The sequence below is a fragment of the Rissa tridactyla genome, chromosome 1, assembly GCF_028500815.1.
Source record: "Rissa tridactyla isolate bRisTri1 chromosome 1, bRisTri1.patW.cur.20221130, whole genome shotgun sequence".
In the NCBI taxonomy this organism is placed as follows: Eukaryota; Metazoa; Chordata; class Aves; order Charadriiformes; family Laridae; genus Rissa; species Rissa tridactyla.
In genome coordinates, this window is record NC_071466.1 from 212,963,139 (window position 1) to 212,989,048 (window position 25,910).

General features: G+C 40.2%; 1 protein-coding gene across 1 annotated transcript in view; it reads right to left on the reverse strand.

The window, feature by feature from the left end:
- The window catches only part of CELF2 (CUGBP Elav-like family member 2), a 383,210-nt gene extending 358,845 nt beyond the window's left edge, over positions 1-24,365 (reverse strand). Inside the window, exon 1 of the mRNA XM_054187183.1 lies at positions 24,177-24,365. Within this exon, the coding sequence (XP_054043158.1) occupies positions 24,177-24,229 (53 nt within the window). The 5' untranslated portion in view covers positions 24,230-24,365. The remainder of the gene's footprint in view (positions 1-24,176) is intronic.
- Positions 24,366-25,910: the final 1,545 nt, after the last annotated feature.

The window sequence follows — 25,910 nt, forward strand, 5'->3', positions numbered from 1 at the left end:
AAAAAGCAACCAAAAATGGATAACATCATTTCCCTCAAGACATCCTTCTCTGTGTATTGCCTGCAGTGGGTGACAGACAGCTCTGCTAAAGCTGGCAATTTGATCTCAGAGAGGGTCCTGTGCATTTTCCCCCACCATTTACTAACATTCATTATTTGGAGGACAGTAGCTTCCCCCAGTTCTTAACAGTTTTATTAACAGTGAACAACACAAGAGCGGTGCCTTTCAGACAGAGAAGGTCATGACTATAGATTCCCCAGTTTTGCCCATTTGGGCAAACCTGCAGAAACATGATTGTCTGCAAATTTTTCCCCAAAATATATCATACTGGTCTTTCCTTTTGATTCATTCTTCAAGCCCAAGCAGTATGTGCCCCTTTAAACATAGGCAAAACAACTGTGGCGTTGGTATTAACTAATACATTCAGCTTGGTTTTTCACTGGGTGGTAAATTCCTCAATTTCTCCACATATCAAAGTTCTCCATAAAAACTGAAACAAAAGGAAAAATTCCAAAAAATAACTAAAAATCTGTGGGCCTAGCATACTCAAGTTGTGACAGCCAAAAATTTAAAACAACAATAAGTCATTTACTAGTTTCTCCCCCTGAGCTTGGCATAAGACCTTTTTTACTGTGCCACCCAAATGACTGAAAATGTGAAACTAAATTAAAGCAACTTTCCTTCCGTCCTCTCCCTGGATAAACACGTTTTCAGAAAACTACCTTTTGAAGATCACTAGTTCTTACCTAGTAGTGATCCTACAAATAGGATTTCATCTGTAGATAGATTTTCTTACCATTAAACAAACAAAACAAAAATCAATTCCATAGTCTTTCAGTGCACAGGCAAAACTCATACTTCCATACCACAGATCTTGTTATTATATAGAATCACATTATATATGATTCTCCATATATAATCATGTTATATGTTATTATATAGACTCATTGGTCGATGATTAAAATAGAAGGTTTGGAACCAGAAAGCCCACCTGACCAAAAAAGTGTATTTTGCACAGTAGCTCCATATTATTCACCCTGTGGGCGAAGGGAGTCTGGGACTGAGCTATAAAACTCCACATGTTAAAGAAATAATAATAGCAAGTAGGAATATGTTCGGGATGCCAACATCTACAGGCCTAAAATGGGAACCAGATCTGATTGTGTTGAATGCTGCATAAAACACACTGCAGGAGAGTCTCCATCCTTTGCGATTTCGATGGAAAAACTGCAAAAACCCGGAAGGGAAACGGCCAAAAAAAAAAAAAAGGTGAAGACAGTTACTATGTGACACATACCAGGCACTGGCTAAACCACGACTAGATGGAGTAAAGGCAGCTGGGATTTTAAATCATCTATATTTATTAGCTCATATATTGCTAAGATTACTGTCTCACGGGAAGGAGAGGTGAGAGACGTAATAACGCCAGTGATGATTAAAAAAAATAAAATCCAGCTTGACATTCAGAGCCCAGGCTGAACATGCAAAGCTGGCAGTTAAAATAGGAACCTGGTGTTCCCTTACATACTCAATTCTTGCAATAGCACACTAAGTTTGAGTCATACTACTTCAGAGCTTCAAAAGCCTCAAGTAACGGTATTTTCCAGACACTAATACTGTAGCATCACAAAAATTTTAGTGCTCGTGCAAACCACAAGGTGTTCCTGCAGAGCAACTCATCGTAAAACATTGAAGGAAGATATTTAATTTGTCCATCCTTTAAGACGTGATTCCTTCACGTCCTGAAGCCTAATTAAACCTGTAGCTTTGGTGTCGCCTCTATTAATCAGAAATGGATCCCCTCTGTGAATCCAAAATGCAAATTTGAAAGGAAAAACTGCTTTCTATGGGATCTCCTCCCAGCACAATGCAAAATTGTACACAGAAAGAAAATCCGTAATTTTGCTATTTTTCTGGAACTGTTTACCTTCCTGTACTGCAGATATTAACTAGAGCCAACCCCAGGCATTCGACTTAAAAACAGATTGAATTTAAGCCTGTCTCTCTCGAAAAAAACCCAAACCTTCTCAGCCTGTTTTCAGGACGTTAACAAAATACATGAAGAGATCAAATAAAAAGGGCTTTTCACTTGAAATGTACTTAACGGCGCGATTTTATATAGAAAGGAAATTACTTTTACTCGCAAGGATTTAATCCAAGTATACATGCACAATATATAGCAGGAAACAGCAATCTTCAGATATCCGAGACACCTACAGAAACTCCCCCCAACCCAACGGCCTGGTTGGGATCACACGAGCGCGCACTGCCATGTACCAACATGTCCAAAAAGCTCAGAATACTTAAAGATACTCATAATTGGCTATAAAATTCATCTTTAAAAAACGCCACCAAAAACCCACAAAAATAACAACACAGCTTGGTATGACTTTAATTTTGATTTAACAGTGTGCAGCTTGGCACAAAACCTCATTGTGATTTCACTTCGGTAGTGCAGAACTTGTCATCAGATCCCTTTCTAATCTTACTTCAATAAAATATGCTTGACATCAAGATCCATATACATTGCTTTCAATACTGCCTATAAACACGTCTCCCTGCTTTGCTTTAAATGGAACCTCAGGGTACAAAGCAATACAACACAAAAATAATTGTGCCATTTTATGGTTGTGAAAGCCGTGCAACTTTAAAAGCACAGCTCAACAAATTGGAATGATAAAAACATCTTTATTACATACAATTTTAAGATATATATATTTTTTAAATTCATGTCCTCGTGATGAAAGAGCTAATGAAGAGATGAAAGGAAAACAGAGGTTATTTTCAGAGAATTAAAATGCTCAGCACGGCCCAGAGACAGCAATAATATAAAAATGTACGTCTGGGGACTTAGTAAATTCACCTAAACAGGCTGGCATCTGCATGAATGGGAACACAATTGCTTTTAATATCAACCCGTCAGCCTGTTGTGTTTCATAACGACAAAGGAAAATTCAAACAAAACAAGAGAGTTGCTGTGTAATTGCAGGGGAAGCACAGGCAAATGCTGCCTCCATTTTATTCAGCGCAAAATTGCTGGAGTTTGTATTGCACAGGAGTCTTTTCCATTCTAAAGAAGTTTAAGTATTAATTAAAAAATTAATTAAGAGTAAAACCACCAAAAAACCCCACAACCTAAGATGGACTTTTAAACTAATTGCCAGAAAGACGCATTTGTTCTACACACTGCCCATGGTCAGAGGCTTAGAGTCACTAATCCTTTTTGCCCAAGCACCTATTTTTTCCCAATCATTATGTTACTAGCGGTAAAACCAAAGCCCGCGGCCCTGGAGGAGAGGGCTTAGCTGGAAAGCAGCAGCTAGAAGAGGAAGGATAACTCTGTGTTTATTGCAGCAGCCTTTTCTCCGCAAGACCTGGATTACCATTTTCATTCTTGACAGAGGATTTCCATGTCACCTTGGGCAAGGCACCTAATTACACCCATTCATATCATGGGAGCAACTATTCCCTTCCTCTTTTGCCTCCCCCAGCCGTACGCTCTCACAGAAAAGCACATGTTAGAGCAGGCACGTACACTGCCAAGTACAACAAATCCCGTTGCCCACCTCCAATCCCCAACGTCATGTTTTCAGTCAGCAACTCACATCTGTGTGTGCACTCAGGGCCAGTCAGGACACCTGCTGAAATACGTGCTAGATAAACAGAATAAAACAAAAAAAGAAACCACAGGAAAAAGTGGGGTTTTATTAATTTTTTTTTTTTTTTTTTACTACTTTGGTGGGACGAAGAAATAAAAATAAAATTAAAAAAAAAATAGACAAAGCAAACCAAAAACACAAGCAAAAAAAAAAAAGATAAACCCAAAAAGAACAAACAATTCTTGTGAAAATTTCAACCACCGTGTCCAGTCACTAGTCTCAGCTCTGGACTCCACGTCTTAGGTAGATAATGGCAGTCCTCCCTATGTCTCCTATAGCCGATATGGCCATATCCCACCCCGGGACCATGGAGTGCTGTAGGATGCTGGACGTGTCTCGATGCCCTGCTGGTACCCACCACGCTCCCTTCAAGTGGGATGTTTTCCTTCATTCGCTCACCCCAGTCTATGAGCGTCTTACATAAATAGTCATTTCCAGTATAAGAGAGAACCAAAACTTCTGTGGAGAAAAAGAATCAGAAACTCACAAAATCACAAGTTTGAGGCAAGATGATGTTCTGTCCCTCCCTGTCTCGGGCTAGACTTTTCTTAGACATAACCAAACTCCAGACTCTATCATCTTTCCTTTTCACAGCCCACTCAAGTCCAATAGATATAATTACATGCAAATTGTCTGTGATTTTTTAAGACGGGCAAGTTTCTGACTACGCAATCACCCTTTGAAGCACAACTGAGCCGTGTTTCCATCCAGTGTCCCCCAGAGCTCTCATGAGTCAGTGGAAAAACTCACGCTGCATCTTCACAGACCCTGCCCCATTTATCAATAATTTGTAGCCAGTTACACAGAAGATCCCAGTTTCCCTTATCCCAGTTGGGACAAAACTGTTCAAGAAACATTGATCAAATGTAGACGGGATAAAAGAAGTGACTCTGCCTCTTTTACCACAGTCCTCTGTACTGTTTAAATTGAAATAACTCAGATTTTCCATCTTACAATTTTTTTTTCCAAGAGAAAGCAGCAAGAGAATCATTGTTTTGGCCTCAAGGCATTCATCAAGCCCTCTCATTTCTTTCTTGAGTTCAGCAGAGTAGCCACTTTATCTGGTGTGTGATTGGATAGATTTTTTTCTCCCCAGGAAGATACTTCATTTTAGTGTATATGGAAGGTATATTGCACATAGAAACCAGGGGAATAGAGTAGCGAGGCACTAAATCTATCTGCTAAAGAACATTTATTCAAAGACAACCACAAGGCTCAATCTAATTGACAATTTCTGCTCGGGGCCCATGACTAAAATACGAAGGCTGCTGCAGGTAAGAACAGGAGAGAACTAGCACCGCCACTGGCAAGAGCTTGCACAATAGCCGTCATGACCAGCGGTTATCACCAATTTGCTTTTAGCACCTCGTATTAATCAAGATGTGATGAAAAAAGGCTTCAACTCAACAGCAGGGCATAGCCCAGGGGAGCACTGGGTTAGGGAGAGCGCACACAGGGGTTTTGTTACAAATATCCTCTGGAATGTATGTTGGATATCCCAAACATGCACGTGTGAATTGTTGGGTTTTACAACACATTTTAGGCACGTTAACCCATATGTTACTCTCTGTTACTGTTCGTATAACCTTATCAATTCAATGAGATTCTATGAGATTCTTCATGAAGATTTTCTTCCCTTTGTGTCATCTCTGTACAAAGGAGACACAGCAGACAGAAAAGTTAATAATCCATTTCTGTTTCTGAAGAGTTCTCTATCAATTAACCCTGGCAGATGATAACTATACTATGCATATGGCGTGACTCGCTGAGTGAAGCATTTCGCGAACCCAGCAGTTGCGACAGCAAATATTTTTTATTATTTTTTTTTCAGCCAGCAATCAGTGGAAAGACGTGGTAAAACCACTGCATGAATACAAGAAAATTCAGACACTTCACGCCTGCACCGATTTCATACAGTAGTGGAAAAAAACCCTTGCGTGCAGCACATTATTTCTCACATGTGCATCTCTTGAGTGGCGGATCCTGGAGTAAATGCTGGTGGCCTCCCCGATTTAATAATGCACCTACCTGGACATCACGTCTGTCAAACTCCTTTTACGGCTGCAGCACAGATACTAAAGATACATTGAGTGCCTTAGTCCTTCACGAGTTGAGTCTAGCTCACACATCTTAATGTACCCAACCTAGTTGAAAAAGGATAACAGTATATATATTTACATATTTTTTAAGCAGCAAAGAACTGAGCCTTGAAAATCTGCTGAAGTATTTGCCAGTGTTGCTGGCAGATTTTGAAAGCCACGCCGAACTCAGTAGGGCCACTGTCTGCTTGGGCGCCTCTCTAAAAATCACTGTAAATCAAAAAATTGAATTTTTTCTTGCATTTGTGTCTTCATTTGACAAAAAGAAATTGCAGTCAGGCATTTGGCCAGCAGTTACACGAGTACAAATCCCTAAGACAGACACTTGCATAAAGAAAAAAACCCCAATTAATATTGCACTAGAACCATGCTTGTAGTTACAGAGTGACTTCAATTGACCTAATTTAGAAGGTCTTTGTTGACAGACAGACGTATTTATATATTTTAAAATCTAACCTAGTCTTAGTTGCCTAAGAGCCCACATTGGTCTGCTTTTAATGGCAGCATTGGTTTGGGAGTTTGGAGTCCCAATCACCACGGGAATTTGACTACAGATGATCCAACCTCTTTCAACTCCACCAAGTATGTGAAGCTACAACAATTTGTGACTCTCCTTCTTAGAAGTTTTAGAGCTCCCTGTGTATGACTAGAGACCAAATGTTTCTACTCAGTGCCTAAGCTGTCCTTATAAGATTGATTTCTTTTCTCTGCTTGGGCTAACAGAGCTACCGTATATCCAAGCTAACCTAAAGAATGAGATTTTGGGGGCTTTTCTGCTCAGATTTATGTTTTAGCATTAATTTCAATTAACATTTGGAGAAGAAGATGGACTAAGGATGGTGAGGAGATGGGGACAGGAGAAGAGAGACTTCCCTCCTAACTTTCCAAACCATCAGTGATGAGGGCTATAAAGAGGACCTGCTGGTACAGAGGCACCTACGCTAGGAGGAATTTTGAAGTCCTGAGAAAATCAGGTGGAAAATGGTTTATTAGCTTTATGTAAGAAGATATTCAAATAATAACTACTCTTGTGATCCTTTATTCCAGCTTCAAGATACAGACCAGGGTTTTACTCCTACTTTTCCGTGTCTTTCCTGTGCAAAGTTAAGCCACTTAGAATAGTTTATCATTTCCTTCACTTATAGTAAGGGCTCATTTTTTAGGAAGTACAGATATCGTATTTATTCAAATTTTTCCTTAAAATGGGTTAGCTGCAAAACATATACACAAATAATTTGTATCAAAAGTCTCCTAATCAAAGCATGGAAAGTTTATCTCTGTACTCACTAACAGATGCAGCTATCTTCATTCATACACATTTTTGAGAGGAAACCAATTATGTCACTGACTGACTCCCTTCTCTGAGGACCCTCTTCCCACAGCTAACAACCCTTGATGGATTATTATAGGAAAGAGAGAGGGGGGTAGTTTGTACCCAAGAGTACCAAAGAAAGCTAGAAGGTGATTAGAGTGAGGTTTGAGAGTTCAAAGCAAAATACGTTATCTAATACTATATAAAATCATTTATATTCAAAGACCTAATTAGGAACGTGTGTAATCAATCCTACCCACTCTTCACAGAACACCATTTAATTCAAAATGTTTCAAGCTTATTTGTGCTTTTTGGAAGTGGACTGGCATTGAAATGGCCACCACAATCTCCTCTGGAAAATACGTATGATTACACTGCTTCTTACAGTCCCAGTACCTGAAGGGGGCCCACAAGAAAGCTGGGGAGGGGCTGTTTGTAAGGGCATGTAGCGATAGGACGAGGAGCAATGGTTTTAAACTAAAGCAGGGCAGGTTTAGATTAGATATTAGGAAGAAGTTCTTTACAATGAGGGTGGTGAGACACTGGCGCAGGTCGCCCAGAGGTGGTGGAGGCCCCATCCCTGGAGACATTCAAGGCCAGGATGGATGAGGCTCTGAGCAACCTGATCTAGTTAAAGATGTCCCTGCTCACTGCAGGGGGGTTGGACTAGATGACCTTTAAAGGTCCCTTCCAACCCAACACATTCTGTGATTCTGTGAACATAGTATACATACCACTTATGGAATTCCACAACACCTTTGAGCCTGTATATCATGTGCATGCATATGTATGCATGACATGTTTAAATCTAAGACCCAGAATTTGTTTTTTGCTTTGAAAAGTGCCACATACCACCACCCTAAGGAGGGCCCTTATATATGCAGGCTTGAATATCTGTTAATGTTTCAGCAGACCATTCATGGCAGTGCAATGAATTATTTAGGAACCAAGGACATTCAGTTTTATCTTACTTGAACACCTCACATACTACATTCATAATGAATCAACATCCCTGCTCCAGGAAGGTCGGGCAGGATGTTGTGTTGGTCCATGCTATGCCACTGCTTGTGGTTACCCATCTTGGGCATCACCAGCCAAGGTCTCCAGGCATCTCCAATTCACGTCTACCGATTTTCCTCATCTCCAGGACTTGCTTCCCTTCCCAAATCTCTCCTCCAGTTGTGATCTTCATCATCTTATTTCTAAACTTTCTTTTCCTCCTCCTCTGTAAGACCACTTCTTTCTAGGAACACAACTTTTCAGCCTTTCTGGGCCTCCAAACTTCCCATTTACCAATCAAAATAGCCTACATGCACAAGGACAACAAGTGATCAGCCTGCTAACTGATTCACCGGTGTCATCTCTGTATCAATTGGAAGACTTAGCACATGCCACTTTTTTTTAGTCCAGGTGTTCACAAAATTTACAACCAGCCTGTTACTAGTTGTGGAGAGGAAGCAGCAGCAGGCTTCTGTGCTTGACAGTTCAAAAGTTCAAATGTGGATATTCACCCCCCACATCCCAATTATCTGCCTTATGTTAGCATTTGTGACTTTCTGTTTTGTTCTAGGTTTTGTTTTTTTTTTGGCTGCAACTGTCATCAAACACGTACTAACTCATCTCCTGCAAGTGCTTCACTGCAGTGTCACACGGTTTGAAGCAGAAGGATGATAAAAATTCTATTTTGTATATGAATACGACACTTGTTTACTGATCACACCTATGTTGATAAGATTGTTGTTCTCTGCTATTTTTATTAAGAGGTGTAAGGCAGGCACTAATCTACTGATTTACGAGTATCAACACTATGCATTAACTCTCCTTCTCCTAGATAACCTGTTGAGTTGCTGCTACATGTCATACAAATCCCCACAAGGCAGCAGGCCTAACTCATAAGCTAGATACATCCCTCCCCCCCAAAATACCAAACACATTTAATCATGCCCACAAATATTAGCTTTAGCCTTATGTAAGCCTCAAATGAGCACACAAATCTTACTATCACTATTTGAAGTCTAAAACACTGGCAAGATTCCCAAGTAAACCACTGTGATTTTGGAGACCACTAGGAAATTCAAGCAAAGCAGTAAAACTCAGCCTGCCCCAAACAAGCAAATACACTTCTTTGCCAAACAAAAGTTCAGAGTGAAGTTAAACACAGTATTAGAAACAATTGAGATTCGCAGAGAAGAAACAGTAAGAGAGGTTCAAAAACCTAAGGAAAGCACACCTCCCCAGGCCGGCGGTCTGCCTCAAATATTTGATGTGCCAGCATGGAATCCAATCATCGACACCCTTTGAAGTCAAGAACGGTTAAAGGTGGCCAGTACCTCGAAGGAGATGCCTTAACAAGAACTGGTTTAAAAACTTCCCAACCAATGTCTTAATTTTAGACTGTGCAGATCGGAAAAAAGCACCCCAGTGCTCGGGCTAGTCTCAGGACACTGGCAAAAGGCCAGACTCTCTTAGGAGCTCAAATTCCAAAAAATGAGAGCACAAAAGATTTTTGAAGCCCTAGCCATCGCTTTTCCTGTCTCAGCGAGTGCCAGTGAGCAAGAGGATCACTTGAAAACTTGGCTATAGGCCTCCCATTTTCATTTTGTTTCTTTTAAACAAATAGCTCAGCCTAACAATCTCCAGGACAAACACAGCTAAACAAAAAAGATCCCCACGCAGCACTCACTGATTATTAAGCCTTTGGTTTGGCTTAGAGTCTTCTTTGACAAATAAAAACATAAATACATTGTCTTCATATATAATCTGGGGACATGCAGCTAAGATTGATTAGTACTGGTATGAAGTCTTAAACATAACAGGTCTCTAAAACAGCAAGCCATAAGCATGAGAATATAAAAGCACTAGAGTTAAACTATTTTGAAATGACTTAAAACCTTTCCCTGAAGCACACTGTCAGAAACCTTCACAAGCTGATGTCTTCTGTGGATGCTGGGCAGGCGTTTTACTTAGTTTCTGTAGTATGCATTTAAAAGGACCGTGAAAATTTGGCCCAGAAACAGAACTGATGCTTCCATTTGCAGTCAAAAAACATTTGTAGCACAAGTAGTCCAGACTGAGGGGGAAATATCATAGCTGAAGCAGAAGTGAACATTTAATCGGAAGTTCACGTGGAATTTAGACGAGTAATTTCTGTTAGCTTGTGGGGTCAGAAATCTTTGTGCAGTCCCTGTTCCAAAAACTCGTGGACTGACAACCACAAAAAAAAATGTAGGTCTCAAAGCAAGTCCAAGATTGTGCAATAATCTTAAAGGAAACCCCGCTATATGATTTTATATATATTAAAAAAAAAATACTAGCAAATTCATGCATTTTTACTTGCTGACTGAATGAAAGGTTATTGACCTTAAAAGTCTTTGTGCACATGTGAGCGTGTACCTGTGTGTTTATAGACTAGAAGTCCCCCTTCATGTATTCATTTTTCCCAGAGTCAAGGAAATTTATAACTGTGAAACCCGGCAGCACTGGATTAGTTATCTTTACTCCTAAAGATTCCCCAACACCAGGATGATGGGCAACACCATATTGCCCTATGATACAAACATCAAACTCATAATGAAGGACCTTAGGTTATTGCTCCTATTTTCCCTCCCCTACCATTGAGAACACCAGACAGAAAATTAAAGTTCATGGTTTCTATTGGTGCTCTCTCAAACAAAAAAAAAATTGAATTGAAGATTTGGGGGTGGGGGGAAGGGAAGAGGAAACCCCAAAATTTTTCACAACCTTATCAACCTGTTTGTGTAAAGGTTTGATTCTCTTTGAAGAGAAGAGTTGTATTTTTTCTACAGGAGAGAAAGAGGGAATGTTCAAAATCAGCTATTTACAAAGAATATAAGCTGCAAAGTAGCAGGAGTTTATTGGGATGATTAAGTTAAGGATCATTCCTGCAATTTGATTCAGTTCTCCAGAAGCTTAAGAACCACTCAAAGGTTCAACGCAGGTTTTGATGCTCATGCAACCAAGCCCCTCAAATTTGACATTTACAGACCTAAGATGACTATTGCTGATTTCAAAACAAAGTGAACATCGTAGTCCCTTCCCACCCTCTTTAGGAAGCAGATGTGTAAGTACAGTCACACACAAATGTTTGCTTAATCCCTCCCACATTTTTTGAACTTCTTGCGCAGCTTCTGAGATGCTTGGCAAGGAGGTGGTAATCTCAAAAATACTAAATTGTCTTAAGCCTCTTCAAAATGGGCAGTCAAGTAAAGACAGAGAGCCTCTCAGGTACACTGCTTCAGACAAGGACACTTTTAATCCTCATCAACCAAAAAAAAAAAACCCCAAAACCAAAACCAACCAAAAAAATAACAACCCCAAAAACCTAAACCAAAATAGAATCCACCCCAAAACAAAGAGGAAAAAAAGGAAAGACACCACCCCGCACCCCCCCCAACAACAACACTGCAACCACTAGAAATATCAAAAACCCCAAACCAGGATCCCCCCTCCCCAAGTCTGAATCTGCGTCTGGCTCAGCACAAGAAGATCCAACCATGACACACACACAAATCCCAAACAAAGAAAACAGATTTCAAGGGTTCCAGCTCTTCCAGAATAAATTTTTCATCCTTAACATGGAAAGATAATATAGATGAAAAATAACTTGCAAACCCAAATAAATAAAGCTTTTCTAAAAAAATCAAATCAAGTCATAACTGGTCCAAGTTATATCAAGGCTCTCTAGGCATGTAATGAAATTCTCCATCTCTGTATTTTCAGGTGCACCATCCAACTTCAGAAAGTTTGAATTAGAACATACAAAAGATCTTATGATCTTGAAATCTTCAGGACCTTGTCTGTTCTGGTCAGTCTAATCTAATCCTTTACCTCAGGGATATGTCTGAATTTGTCTTTGATCACCATTGCATCAAGCTCCCAGGAATTAAATGAGAATCTTGTTACATTAAAACAAAGTTGTTTATAATCAACCATGCACAAGCTGTTGGTATGGCTAGCTGCCACACAAATCAAGGTTAAAACAGGCCAGGCTTACAGCTGAAATATAACTAATATGACATTATTCTTTCAGACATTTGGTTAGGCTGACAAATTTGTAACTCTGTAATTTACACAATGTCCCCATGACATGTGGCAGTACAGCTATTGTGTATGGAGATTTTTTTTTTATCATGGGAAGGAGGGGGAGGAATTCTACATTTTCCTAATGCAAATCTTTCCCATAACAATTTCGGAATGCATGCTGGCTTGCTAAAGTATACAGTTTACCTATCTGAGAATATACAAAGTTCAAATGGTAATGGATAATTATTTTAATGCAATACAAAATTACCCTGTGGAACTCATCGGTCCAGAAAGAGGTCAAGATATCATATATAATGCTGTTAAATAAAAGTATATGCTTTGGTAACACAGAGCTTGAAAGATTTGTTCTGTCTTTTGACTCATGCTTTGCATCAATAAAGGAAATGCTATTAGAATTCAGTAATAGGAAAGAAAATTCAATTAGCAGGATTTTAACACTCTTGTATAACACGGGAATTGTCTCATGGGATCAGAATTTGTTTTATATGACCTTCCATCACTAAGAGGTACAAAAAGCCTACACGGATAGGGATATGTTGCCAAATAAGGAAAGATTCTTCTCAACCTCAGATAGTAGTTGGCCAAAGCGTGAGGACTTACATCCTTGCCCATCCATTTTAATCCTATCTAATTGTAGATGTTCCCATCGTCCATAAAAATAATTATTTTTTTTTTCCAATTCTAAGTATTTGGCCTCCCTGGTATCTACTGGCACAGTATCCTGCGAGCTAATTGTCATGTGGGTTATTGGTTTCAAATCTCTCCCAAAATCTTTTTTTTTTTTCCTCCCTTTTGTGTTATGACAAAATTGAAACAACAAAAGCCTAAATCACCATCTCTGAGAAGTGCTTGTTATTCTGTGCAACTCTTTGCCTCTGTAATTAAACACTCCTCATAAGGAAGTCCTTCTAGGTCTGAAATTATTAGCTAACTATTGCTGCAACCCCTCGGTTAATGCACATTTTTTATCATCTTCCTGAAGGAATTCAAAATTGGCTGCTACTACCGAGAAGATACGAAGATACCATATATAGGTAACTGCTCTGTTCCAGACCATCACATCTTAAGAAACCGTCATACATAACGATTATCCAGCTTCCTCCCTGCAAAGCTGATTTTATTCAGTAGTGCCACACTAAGCTTCCAGCTGCTGAAGAAATAAAAAATGCCCAAACCCTTTGCTGCTGAGCTAGTTCTGCTTTCCTGGCCCACTTGCACCACGTAAGGTTTGTGCAAACTTCCTGTGTGGTCTGACTGCTCTTGTGCGTCTTATGGAACAAAGAGGGGGGGAAACAAACAAAAACCAAAGAAATGCAGAACTCCTCCTTTCCTCCAAATTGTCATGTTTTGTGATGTTGCAACCTGGAGCCCGATGTTGTTTCATACCCAAATCACAAGCTGACTGTAGACATGGCTCATTTTCATCAACAGAGCTTGTTTTCCCCCTGTTGTTATAGACTGTATTTTCATAATATCTGCTTAAATTTAATCCATAACCCAAATTGACGATACATGATGTACAATCAACCCTGTAATAACTCGCAGAGAGCTTAATAGGAAAACAAGGCAACGATTAGTACAGTCAGATGATTACAGGTACACAGCACATTCAAGCTAGGTTTCTGTACATTTTAGGACATTTTGTTTTTTAAGCTGTTTTATTGTTCTTAAACAGCGACTATGATGATTTTTTTTTTCCTGGAAATTAATTGAACGCTTTTCCTAGGACTTTTCTGCTATGATGTCTGCCCAGTAAACATCTTTAATTGCAATAAAAATAATGCTGGCAAAGGTAACTTTTTATCTACGTGTAAATAGGATAAAGTTATGCCTTCTGGAATTGGACCTGGAAACGGATCCATGATCATTCATCTTGCTGTCTTTATTCAACCACATGAATGCGAACAACGTGAATTTTCTTTGCAGTGGATCAAAGTCTTTGTACTATTTTGTCATCGTAAAAATAATTACTATTTTTGTTGTTGGACACTCTGCTGTGCATGGTTGTACAGTATCTACAGATAAGATAAAGGTTGTAAAGTGCATTAACTGCATCCCAGACTTGTACCAATAGAAAAATTCCGATTGTAGTTTACTATAGAAAATATTGCTAGAGAGGGTATTTTTAAATTAGGGGACCTCTTAATATGAGAGTAACTTGCTGCTTCTCTAGGGTGTCGGGGTGGAGAACTGTGACTACTTTTAAATTCTTCTTACGAGAAGAATTAAAGATGTAAGAGGAAACCTCAAAGTCCACATAAAATAGGGATCTAGCCAGTTTTGAGGCATTGTGTAACAAGACACTTCAGTTGCACTTGTAAGATCTGTGTGCATGACAAACTCTCAGTAACCACAGATTTTAATGAATCTCATGGCAAACAGAGCAACTTACTGCCCACAGATGTAGCTGCAACTCTCAGCAAACAGCAGGGAACTTGGTCTAAGAGCAGTCCCAGAGCTGTATGTGGGAACCATGTTGTTCTGGGTTAAAAACACAAACTGTTTTTGCAGAAATAAAAAAAAAAATAAATACCCTTTTTGTGCTCAAGTGGGCAGGAAAAAAAGAAGTTACTCTGTAATGCAGCAAGTTTGGTTTCTCCTGTCACCACTTCCCAGTGATTTAAAATTGCCATGCAACTTATACAGTTAGTTTACACAGCTTGTCTGCAATCTAGGATGCCATAGGTTTAGGTCTGATAATAGATTAGACTAAATTTATTGGTCTACTTGAATGTTGACTAAAGAACGTTGACTACGGTCATCTGTTTCTTTTAAATACAAGAAAAATAACCAGAAAATTAAAACTTAATGTAACCTTATTACCAAGAACTTTTGAAAGCCCAGACTTCAGATGGAGTAAAACTGGGCATCAACAGGCTGGAAGTAATTAATACAGTAAGTGCTCTGAACAAGACATTTTTTTCTCCTATTAGATCCAGAAACTTTACGTAGAAAAAGAAAGATGTCAAGTCTTCTGCAAAACACAGGGGGCCCAACTCTCAGTTACTCTAAGTCAGTAGATCTTGCTCAATGGAGCTTTGTCAGCTTGTGTCAGCCGGAAATCTAACTCGAAAAGTCACATAAAAGACCCTGCCAATTAATTCCTGTTGGACTCAATGAAAGTTTACATCAGTGTTTAAATACTTTTCTCCTTATCACCCCATTGGAGACCTTTAATACCTATCTCCTCCTTCCAAGCCTGTAGTTCTTCCCAGGCTACATAAATCCTTTATTTTGGCACATCCAGCCGAAATATGACCCCAGTCAACAACAACATTTTGCAACTCTTGGCAAGGTCAGTTTTTCCAAGAAGGGGGAAGTCCAAGGGCTCCAGGGATACCCACCGGCCTCAGCAGTGCCAGCTACTGGCGGGACTGAAATTCTTCCCTAAGACTACACTAGGGCAGAAGGGACTTCCAGCTGGTGACAACTCAGCAAAGATGCCCAGCAGCTCTACAGACAGGGCACATAAAAATTAAGGTTCAAGTACACAGCACGCATTACAGACCCAGTACTTCTTGGAGGAAGTTACGTGGAAAGCCATGCAAACCTTCCAGGGACAAGAAACCACCTCTGATTAACATGCAGTAACCCCTGCCTTGCTTAAAGCAATGATTAATTAGAGCCTAAGAGGCTGAGAAGTGAAATTCATCCTAAAAATGCTTGAAGGTGAATTTAGTTACTCTTTTCAGAATTAGGTAGTCTCAGTTTGAAATCTGACAGTGCCTCCTGCTTCAGGATGAGTGTAAAAGGAAAAGCAGCGCTGGAGTTACACATGTGGATTAACTCACTTGTAAATTTATAACCTATTCTTCATTGAGAAAGATTATTAAGTCCACATATTTCTCAGAAGTGGAATGTCCACGGCTTCAAAGACTCACTTGAAGTCCTTTCTATAATACATCACTGTTTTCTTTGGGACCTGGAAACCAAGAACACTATTTAAAATTAAGACACTCAAAATTAAATAAGAAGTTATCCTCTCCCCCTTTTTACTTTAAAGCTTTCCATAGTATCTTATGAGTTCTTGGATGGAATATGCTTAATCAAACCACTCAAAAGTCATACGAAGATTTCCAACCCCAACTAAATTCTGGCTCCGCTGATCTACTAATTTAATACATAAACGGAGTCTGCAGTTCAGGTATGTTACGCTGAGAACCAGTCTCCTGCTACTGAAGATTCTTGCAAAGTTCCCTGAACAAGTAAATTAATTTTTTATCAGATACAAGTTATCTATATAAAGAATTTCTTGAAGATTGTCAGAACAAACTCTGTACGCAAGGGAGTTTTTATTCCCAGATGAGGAATAAAAAAAACCTGAGGAATCACTTCCACTTGTGATGAAATATGGGGAAACACAATCAAGGAAAAAAGCATCTGAGAAAGTTATATAGAAACACAATCCATATGGGTTTGGTTGGTTATTATTAAGGGAAATTAGAGTATAATCAATATGAGCGTATGAAGCTGTTCATATAAAAGATGGCTGGATGGTAACATTTAGGTAATGCTTAGAATATTTTTAGTGCCACAGAGCATTTTTCAGGAGTGCTAGAGCCCCTGAAGTCTGAACAGGTTCTTTGGAGACAGCAATACCCACCAGACAACACCCAGCGGGAACAGGTAGAACGTTTTCCTTACAGATAAGAAATTCAGCTCCCGCTCAGGTCCATCAAAGGAAAAATCTTCTGGATCTTGATGTAAAGGCCCAGCGAGAGAGACGGCAAATCTCCCTGGTTTCACCTTCCTCTGCTCCGTACTTGATGCGGCACTTTGAGACTAGCAAGAGATCTTTAATGAATTTCTCTTGAACAGGCAACGCTGTAATAATGACTGCTGGAAAAATAACTATTAGAAGAGTTGCATAGCTCTAATGACACCTCACCATGGGGACAGCAGGGTATGCCACCAATGGCTGGGAAAATGCCACGTGGCACAGGTGTCGCTGAACGAAGGTGATGAAACACAGGCCAGTAAGGTTGCATGTCAACTGGGGAGGGGATTAGAAAAATGCAGGAGAGCAAGAAATGAGTCTATGAAAAGAATTATTCTCATGTGCAGCGATGAGACATGAAAAGAGCAGTTATGCAGAAGAGGAACTGCATACCAAAGGGAACACTAAGCTTGGAGGAGGGTTTAATAAAGCAGAACAGTAACCAAGCTTACAAATTTTTATAAAGGGTTACTGAACAGAAGCATCACACACAAACACACCAAAAAAACCTCAACCAAACCCTCCCAAAAAAAACCCCAAAGGGGAAGAATAAGAAATCCAAACTCCTAAGCTAAGCAATTTGCCATTAGGCAAAGCTCAGCCAGACCATTCAGTTGTGGGTTCCAGGCTTTAACCAGCTTCAGCCCGGCAACTTCCCGGAAAAAAAGCTGGTGCACGTGAGGAATTTGAGCAACTTATCTGCAGAGCTGCCTTGCAAAGGCAGAGATACTGGAAGAAAGGAAATAAGAAAATACTGGAATTTAGGAAATAAGCAAGGAATTACTTGTTTTCAGAAGAGTTAAGTTCTAGTTTCATTTAACCAAATTATTTTTATGAGGGCAGGTGGTGAAAAGCCCAGCCCAAGGCTGAGCCCTCACTGCTGCGGGCTCTATATGGACACAGCCATACATCTCTACAGCCATGAAAAGTTTATAGCCAAAGTAGATAAGACAGGTATTAACAACTCCATTTTACTGGTGGGAACTGAGGCACACAGAGATTAAGTAACTCATCCAAACTGACACAGAAAGCCTGGGAAAAGCTTGAAATTATAACCTGATCTCTCAAGGCACAACGTAATGCTGCCACTGCCCAGTTACCTTTCCTTTCTACAGGCAATTTCCTCCTTATTTCAGTTCCACTGAGCGACGAACTAGACAAAGCTTAAAATCTGCAGTGGGTTAGTTGTGAAAGAGCTGCAGAGATCTGCAGAAGAACATCGGGACTTCCATTGATTTAAGAGATGAAGATGATGAAGTGGTAGACTGAAGTCAGTATGATTAAGTAACGCGTGTAGGAAAGGATGATCCTGTTTTTACCTGCATCATGCAACATGTGCATCCCTGTAACTGGGTGTCACTAATCACCATTCAGGAATGAAATTTTGGGGTATAATAGATGCAGAAACAAGCCAACCTCCCCCTCCCTTCAAAAGAAAGGAACCTGAACTCAATGTCTCAAGGCTTTAGCAGGGAAACCACTCCAAACAGCTACCACGTGTCCCAACACATGGGCACAACACAAATTTACATATAAGAAGAGCCCTTCCAGCAGCACCGCTTTGTTAGCGTATGTGCAACTACTGAATTTCTTTGCTGCAAGACGTTGGGGGCTCAAGTTAAAACTGCAAAACCAATCAGATAAATTCACGGAGGAAACATTCATCGAGAAAAAAACCCATCACTACTGGCATCGGAAGTCCCTGAACTGCAAACCACTGGTGGCCAGGAGAGAATTTCTACAGGCTTATCATCTTAGACTCCTGCTTGGCATCTGTGTTGCTGGTGCAGTAATTTGATATTACATTTTAGGGTTTAGGGCAATTTAAACAATTAGGCAAAGGAACACAGCAGCGATGGTAAGTAAACCTCTTTGTGACAGAGCATTCATTTGAATTGGATGGTTAAATTCCCCATAAAGCACCTGGAAGATTTAACAACTCATGTCCAAATGAACAAGATGTAATAAGCTTGTATACAGGCTTGATATGAAAAGTGGATTGTTTTTAGTAAAACAGTGGAGAATAACCTCTTATTGAAAAGAGTGATATTGAATTTTAATCAGGGGAAAATAAAGATGCAAGAATAAATCTCCACGGGCTTAGAGAAGGACTAGATGACTTTCTCAGACACCAACAATGGATGCAGGACTGTGTTACATCCTAATCTGCTATTTTCTGTTATCTTTACTTTTTCAATCACCCCATATATCCTGCCTTTTTAAGAGAAAGAAAGAAAAAAAAAAAAAAAAAGAAAAACTGCCAGTATTGTCCTCTACAAAGTACAGAGGAAGCAGACACAAAAGATGAAAAAATGATTAAAAACTCGTACCTCAACATATCTGGCCCTAATTTTTCATCCCAGTATTACTTACTTGAGTCACTGTAGAGTTACATGTTCAAACTGAAAGCAGAAGAATCCAGACCATGTTTTGCTGCTCATATCTTACATATCAGAGCTTAGTACCAACCATCATCCCCCTGGTGATACTCAGCTGTGTCATCACTTGTGACCCTCACTACCATCCCTTTTAGTGCCATCTCTGACATGATCTGTATTTTCAGAGGGGTTAACTGGAAAATAACTTCTCAAATGTGTTTTTAATTATTACAAGATACACACACCCTCTTTTTCATGGATTTTTTTCTTTTTTTTTTGTAAAGTGAGCAGATTGTGGCAATTATGGGGGAATTTGTATTCTCTGCTGACAGCTGAAATTCCATTATCTGTATTTCATGATGGCGATGGAGTCCAGCATTATGTCCCTGGGCCAAACTTTCAGGGCTCGTTTTGTTTTTGAGGAGTGGCTGGAGACTTTTCAGAGGCTGGAGATTTTTCAGGTCCTCAAACACATGTGAAATAATGCTTTTGTACCCCGTTTTCTGAACAGTAGTTCTCTGTTGGGGGTCCATGTACTAAACTGGGCTGTTCAGATACTGAGTACAACACAGGACGCCTTATCTAAACCTTTGCGAAGATGGAAAGGCAAAAGCCAAATCAAGAACAACTGACATCACTACAGTTGCCTCAGTTTATTGTTCTGTGCCAACAACTGAATTAGAGCCATTGTGTGTATTTTCCTCCCCCTTTCCCCAATTTGAACACCTTGAAGCTATTTAACCCATCTTAATTCACAGGCAATCATAGAAGCGGGGTGTGGGGACAGGAATATTAACCGAAAACAACTCATAATACAAACACCAACAAGGCCAAAATTGCTCTTCCTGGACTGACTTGCCAAGCATGAAAAACACTTTTTTTCCTGAAAAGCCAAACCATTCACAAGCTGTTTGGATGGGGTGCGTGGTGGGAAAAGGCATTCTGGAGAGAACATTTGAATTGGTACATCCGCCTGACACACGACGTGTTCCAAACAAGATGTTCCCAGCTCCACCAGCCAAGTTGCAGGGGCCAATGCAATAGAACTTGTGGAATGGGGGTCGTCTTGCTGTACTCCTCTGCATCCAGATTCGCTGCTTCACAGGTTGTAAGCTGACTGCTCATCTGAGTGAGAGCTCCTACTCTTTGCTTGGATTTCGCCTTGAGGTTGCAAAGTCAAGTTAAAAACAATTTTTTTTTTTTTTTTTCCCCTAGCAATAAGCCATAGAAAGGTCACATACTTCTTCAGCCAGGAATGCAAAGGGGTACAAGGTTTTCCCTGTATAGGTAACTCATATGATTTATAGTGCTGTATTTAGCCTCGCTGGAGCCAAGTTAAGGGAGAAAAGCAACAGAAGAGATGTGGCCTTCAGGGATATTTCCCCCCCCTCCTTTTTGTGCCTTTCCTTCCCAGGCTACTGCTCTACTTTTGCTGTTGTAGGGGCCCAGAGCTCAGGCTCCACCTTCAGAAACAGCGACCAAAGTTGTCCCCATCATGTACAAGGAACGAAACCATGTCCCAGAAGCACAGGGAAAGTTTTGAACAGGTATTAGAGACATCTCTGGAGTCACAGCAGCTGATCTCAGTCTCTCTTATGCACTAGGGGGGCTGGATCCCAATTACCATATAATTTTGGAGACGGGTAAATGGGATTTTTGTGTCTGCAGAGGGCTGGGCAAGCACCATTTGCTGGTAAAGCTCTGAAGGATTTTAAAAAGGCCTGAAGTTTTGCCAATCTCTCCTGGCTCCAAGGAGTACAACAGACACGGCACTTATTCTAGTCACACTATGAAAAGTGAGAAGGCATCTATAAGGGAGGATCAGGCAGCAGCGTGTTAATGTCAAAGCACAGATCTTACACTGGGAGCTTATCTGAAAAGAGACAACAGGAGATCTGACAGATTACTTTCCAATAACTTTAATATTCAGATCACTATCAAGAAATCCAGTGAAGGAAGATATTTTCTGAGGTGGGTTTTATTCTGGACATTAATCTGCGCTCAGGGCCCCTGAGATCCTCCCCCCTTGCTGTAACGTGAAGCCAGTGGGAGCTGAGACTTGCCAGACAGTATTGCAACTCTCCCTGTCCTACCCCAGACAGACACAGCAAAGAGAGGGAGGCCTGATGTAATAGTATATATGCACACCATATTGCCATTTTTTTATTTTAATACCTCTGCTGGCTCTCCCAGTCCTGCTGGGTAAAGTCCGGCAAAATCCCCTGCCATCCTCTCCCACTCGTTATGTTCCACCACCAGCCACAGCCTTGTCTGTTGTTATATTGTACCTTCTCCTTTATTATTTCCTTTATTCAGAGGTCAGAAGATGGGCTTGCAGGAGATTTGGGGACCAGGGCAGAGGAGCCAGTACCAAGGCAGCCCACAGCTGGTCCAAGCCCCTGGGAATTATTAAACCCCAATGCAATTATTCCCCCTTGTGTCTGTGGGATCTGTGTCCTTCAGTCTTTTCCCAGCTAAGCAGGTCTCAAACTGTGAGCTAGTCACAGCATAAGTTACAGGGGGTGCACAAGGAAAACAAAAATTGAGAATTTGCCACTGTAGGACGCTACTTTTGAGCTGATCGTAGCATTTGCTACAGCATTTCATTTGTGTCTTGAAGAATTGCTTTGTGCCGCCTAAGAGAAACACATAGAACCACCCCTCTCTCTCTCATAAATAGCAGCTACAGGCTGCCGTGGTATACTGGGGGTGGGGGAGACACTAAAAACCGGTAAGCTCAGAAGCATCAAACAGGCTGGAAATTGGCCTGCAGAAGAGGAAATAAAAGTTATAAGAAAAGGTAGAAGTGGCATTACAATTCAATAAATCACAAGCCATACGAGCTACATGTTGGCTTCTAGCTCTTCGGTTGTTTTTTCTTTTTTTTTTCCACTATTAGTGATCATTGCACTTACATTGCATACTGCCTTTTCCTACCTTTTAACCCTCTGCATCCTGCTGTTGATCTGCACAATATCACATCTGTACAGAGTCGCTGCTGTAATTGTACACAGTAGCTACACAAAGAAATACCCAGTAAAATGGACTTTATCACATCTTTGACCTACTCTGTGTCCATACAGCTGTAATCTCCAGATTCACACACAAAGTTGGGAAACTTCAGTCATGCTGTAGGGAAAAATGTGCCAGGGAGATATTTCTTCTCTAGTCATGTAAACACGCCATTTTCCCAAGAAAACAGGATTCTTCGAGAGGGCAACAGTGTCTCCTCCTCAGATCTGCTCGACTTTCAAGTCCTGTGTGTCATCCCTCAACTCAGCAAAAAAACAGACATCACCTGACTTGGCTAACAGAGGAATAAGAAGTAGTCTCATAGCGCTTGACAAACTTCTAAAATAATTCCTAGAATATCTTTTTCTGGAGCACACACACTGTAAGACAACGCATGTGGAGCTCTGCAAAAGCACTTTACTGGCATTCGCTGGCGATGACTCACAGAAGTCACCCCAGCTCTGGTCCGATGCAGCGTGACCACCCACCCCGGATTGCCAATCACAGCCCTGCACTCCCCCATCCCGCACACCACCACACTGGAGCTAACATCCACGCTGGAGTTCTGGAAGTCAAATGGAAACTCATCATTCTGTGCTGACAGTCCTAAGTGACTTTAAAAGAAATAAATAAAATAATGAAATAAACTTGCAGTAAGACCGCTATGCCAAGTCTCATACCACAGACGAGGATAAAGGATCTTAGTCCACATTCCTACACACAGGCTCAGAAGATGGTCAGAGAAACTTAAACTTTTGAAAAAGAAAGTTCAACGCTCTGCAAATATGAGGAAAAAAACCCTAGTCATGTAAGTAGACATTATAGTTTGACTTTTGAAGGGTTGTTTTTGCTCTTTCAGCTCAGGACACATTAAGTTCTTTAAAACATTGTAGCAAGAAGCTAAAGTAGACTTTAAAATATTATTATATTAATAACAATAACATCACAACCTACACACCCCCTCAAAATTTACTCCCTTAAAAATTTACTCCCTTAAAAAAAAAAAAACAAACACAAAAAAAAAACCCCTGTATTGGCTGCAGCTTCATGTTTTGCTTAACAGCTGAGGGAAATAAACTTTATATATAACTAATTGTATAATTTTGCCATCTACATTCCCAGATGGTTCCAATGTTTTAGTGAAGTTTCTGCAAACCATCTGCAAACTTTTTGCATGTCCGGATTCTCAATAGGCAGAACCAGGCGCTTAGAGCAGCATTAAACATGGACATTTAACACTGTGGAGTTTTAATATCTGCAGCAGGCATTAACAGTGATTATTTTTTTTTTTTTTTGCCCCCTTTATCCTTCTTTTTAGCAGTTTGAGTTACCATTTTTCACTATTCAAAGAAAAAAAACAGCAGTGCTGAAGGGAAAAATCAGTAGCAACTTTTAAGTATCAAACACATGCCTTAGAGGGACAGCAAACTGTGGAAGTTTCACCAACAAAACGAAACAAATACATTTGTCCCCCTTCCTTCCCCCAAGATTATTTTTCACTTCTTGATCAACTTTCACGCTCTTTTTTTTTTTTTTTTTTTCCCTCCTCTGAAGTTTCCCACCCATTCCCCCTGCAAAGCACGGCGAGGAAAACAGAGAGTTAATCCTGCAGTTTCAACTGGTGTGAGCCTTTACTATTAACTTGAATTCACAGCACAATCTCTCCTTAAAAAAAAAAAAAAAAAAAAAAAAGAAAGAAAGAAAGAAAAAAATTCCTCACTGCACTGTAACACCAAGAAGTATATTTTAAAAATCTCCCTCGGGTCTCTCTAAACATCTGCTTAAAGGTTTGCTGTATCTTAAAAGGGCTGTAATTACCAGAAACTCCTCTCGTACTTAAGCCCAGGGCTCACATTTCGATTATAACTCAAGCTCCAGTTAATTTAGGGCTAAAGCAGAAACGCCTGTACCAAACAGAAGAAAACACAGGCCTACCTTAAAACTTTCCAGCTTTTCAGAGGATCCAAGTCAGAAATTATAGACACCATTGCGGTAATAATAACAATAATATATATTAAAAAAAAAAAAAAAAAAAAAAACAACAAAAAACACGGCAGGGAAGCCTAGCCACAGAAGCAGCAAGTACTCTACTCGGTGTGGGAATGACAACAAACCCAGCACAGCTCTTCCTCCTTCTCAAGCTGATAAGCACTTGTCCCAGCTTCTCTCCACCCCCAAAATCAATCTTGTGCTATATTGCTTCACAGCCCCAGTTTCATTTCTTCACCACTACCTTTTAAAGCCCTTGTAATCTGCTCCAACTGATCAAATTTGACCTTTTTGTAGCCCACTTTATTCCAAGCACAGCCCTCAGTTAAATCTCTCTTTATTAACACTGTCCTTCTTGGCTTTCTTTTGGAACAAACACAGCTCAAGCTTGAAGCCTCCAGCCTTTGCCAGCAATCATTTACAGATTACTGCAAGCTGCAGTCTTCTCCTTTTGGGTATTTTCTTCTGCCTCTGAGGTTTGCTTTTATATTATTTTCTGAAGGTTGTTGGGGGTCTCCCTTTCCCTATTCTGCGCGGGTTGGAGTTTAACACCTTTAAAGGAGGGACTTTCTAATGCAGCTCCTCTCCCACCCTTCCCTCCTCCCCTCGCCCTCATATAGGCCGATAACGCACATTAAAAACAGTTCACAACCTTTTGAACACAGAACCATCTCCCCCCCCGCCCCCCTTTATTTTTTTAAATCTATTAAACTTGGCAGACTTGTGAGCTGAAGCTGTGAGTGAAAGCAGTCTGATTTATAGCAAGACTGCTATTATGGTAGAATAATAATAATATGGTAGAATAATGAACAGCCTAATAATGCAAAGGCAGATGTAACCCTTTGGATGTCTGAAAGGGGAAAAGGTGTCTATTGAATTCCATTAAATCCATTTCTTCTTTTTGCTGCTACTTAAAAAATAAATAGTAAAGCGTGCTCCAGATCACTATGGTGATGTGAAAAGTTGTGTAACTGCTGTTAGTGTGTGTTTATTTAGGAAAATCTGGATGATTGGCTTCTTTTGTGTTGCCGTAACACTTTTTGACATTGATTTCCCTGCATTTAAATATTACTCTTTTGCATTGTTTTTCTTCCCCCCTCTAAACATTTTCCATTCATCCTGTGAATGACTTTACCTTCTCCTTCAGCTCCACGGATTCATTGGGAATTCTAGAAGTTCCCAAATTAAAATTCTGGGGAGGGGGAGCAAAACTACCACAAACGACAGATACTTCCACTTTGCTATTTATACCACAGGCATATGCTCCAAGTTTCACTCTGCCACCAGTTCTCCAAAAAAAAAAAAAAGAAAAAAAAGAAAAAAAAGAAAAAAAAAATTAAGTTCAGCTCTTATATGTAAAAAGAAGCAGTAATATGATGGTCAGATAGAGATATGGTAGTGTGACACCACACGCTCATGGAAACATAATAAAAGGCACAATAAGGCTTAATAAACTTTTGAGTTTGGTTTAAGTTTTCCACCATCCTTTGGTGAGATAAAACTCGAGCTATGTCTGAACTGGTTTCAGAGCTCCGTTTTGCGCTGTAGGCTGGTTTTGGGCAGCCTGAGCCTCCCCTTGCCGGTGGCCCTATGGTACAAAGGCAGCACAGTCTTGCCCTTGCCAGGAGGTGACAGTGAGGCTTCCCACTGCCCCCCAAAAAGATTTTGTGACCATTTTGT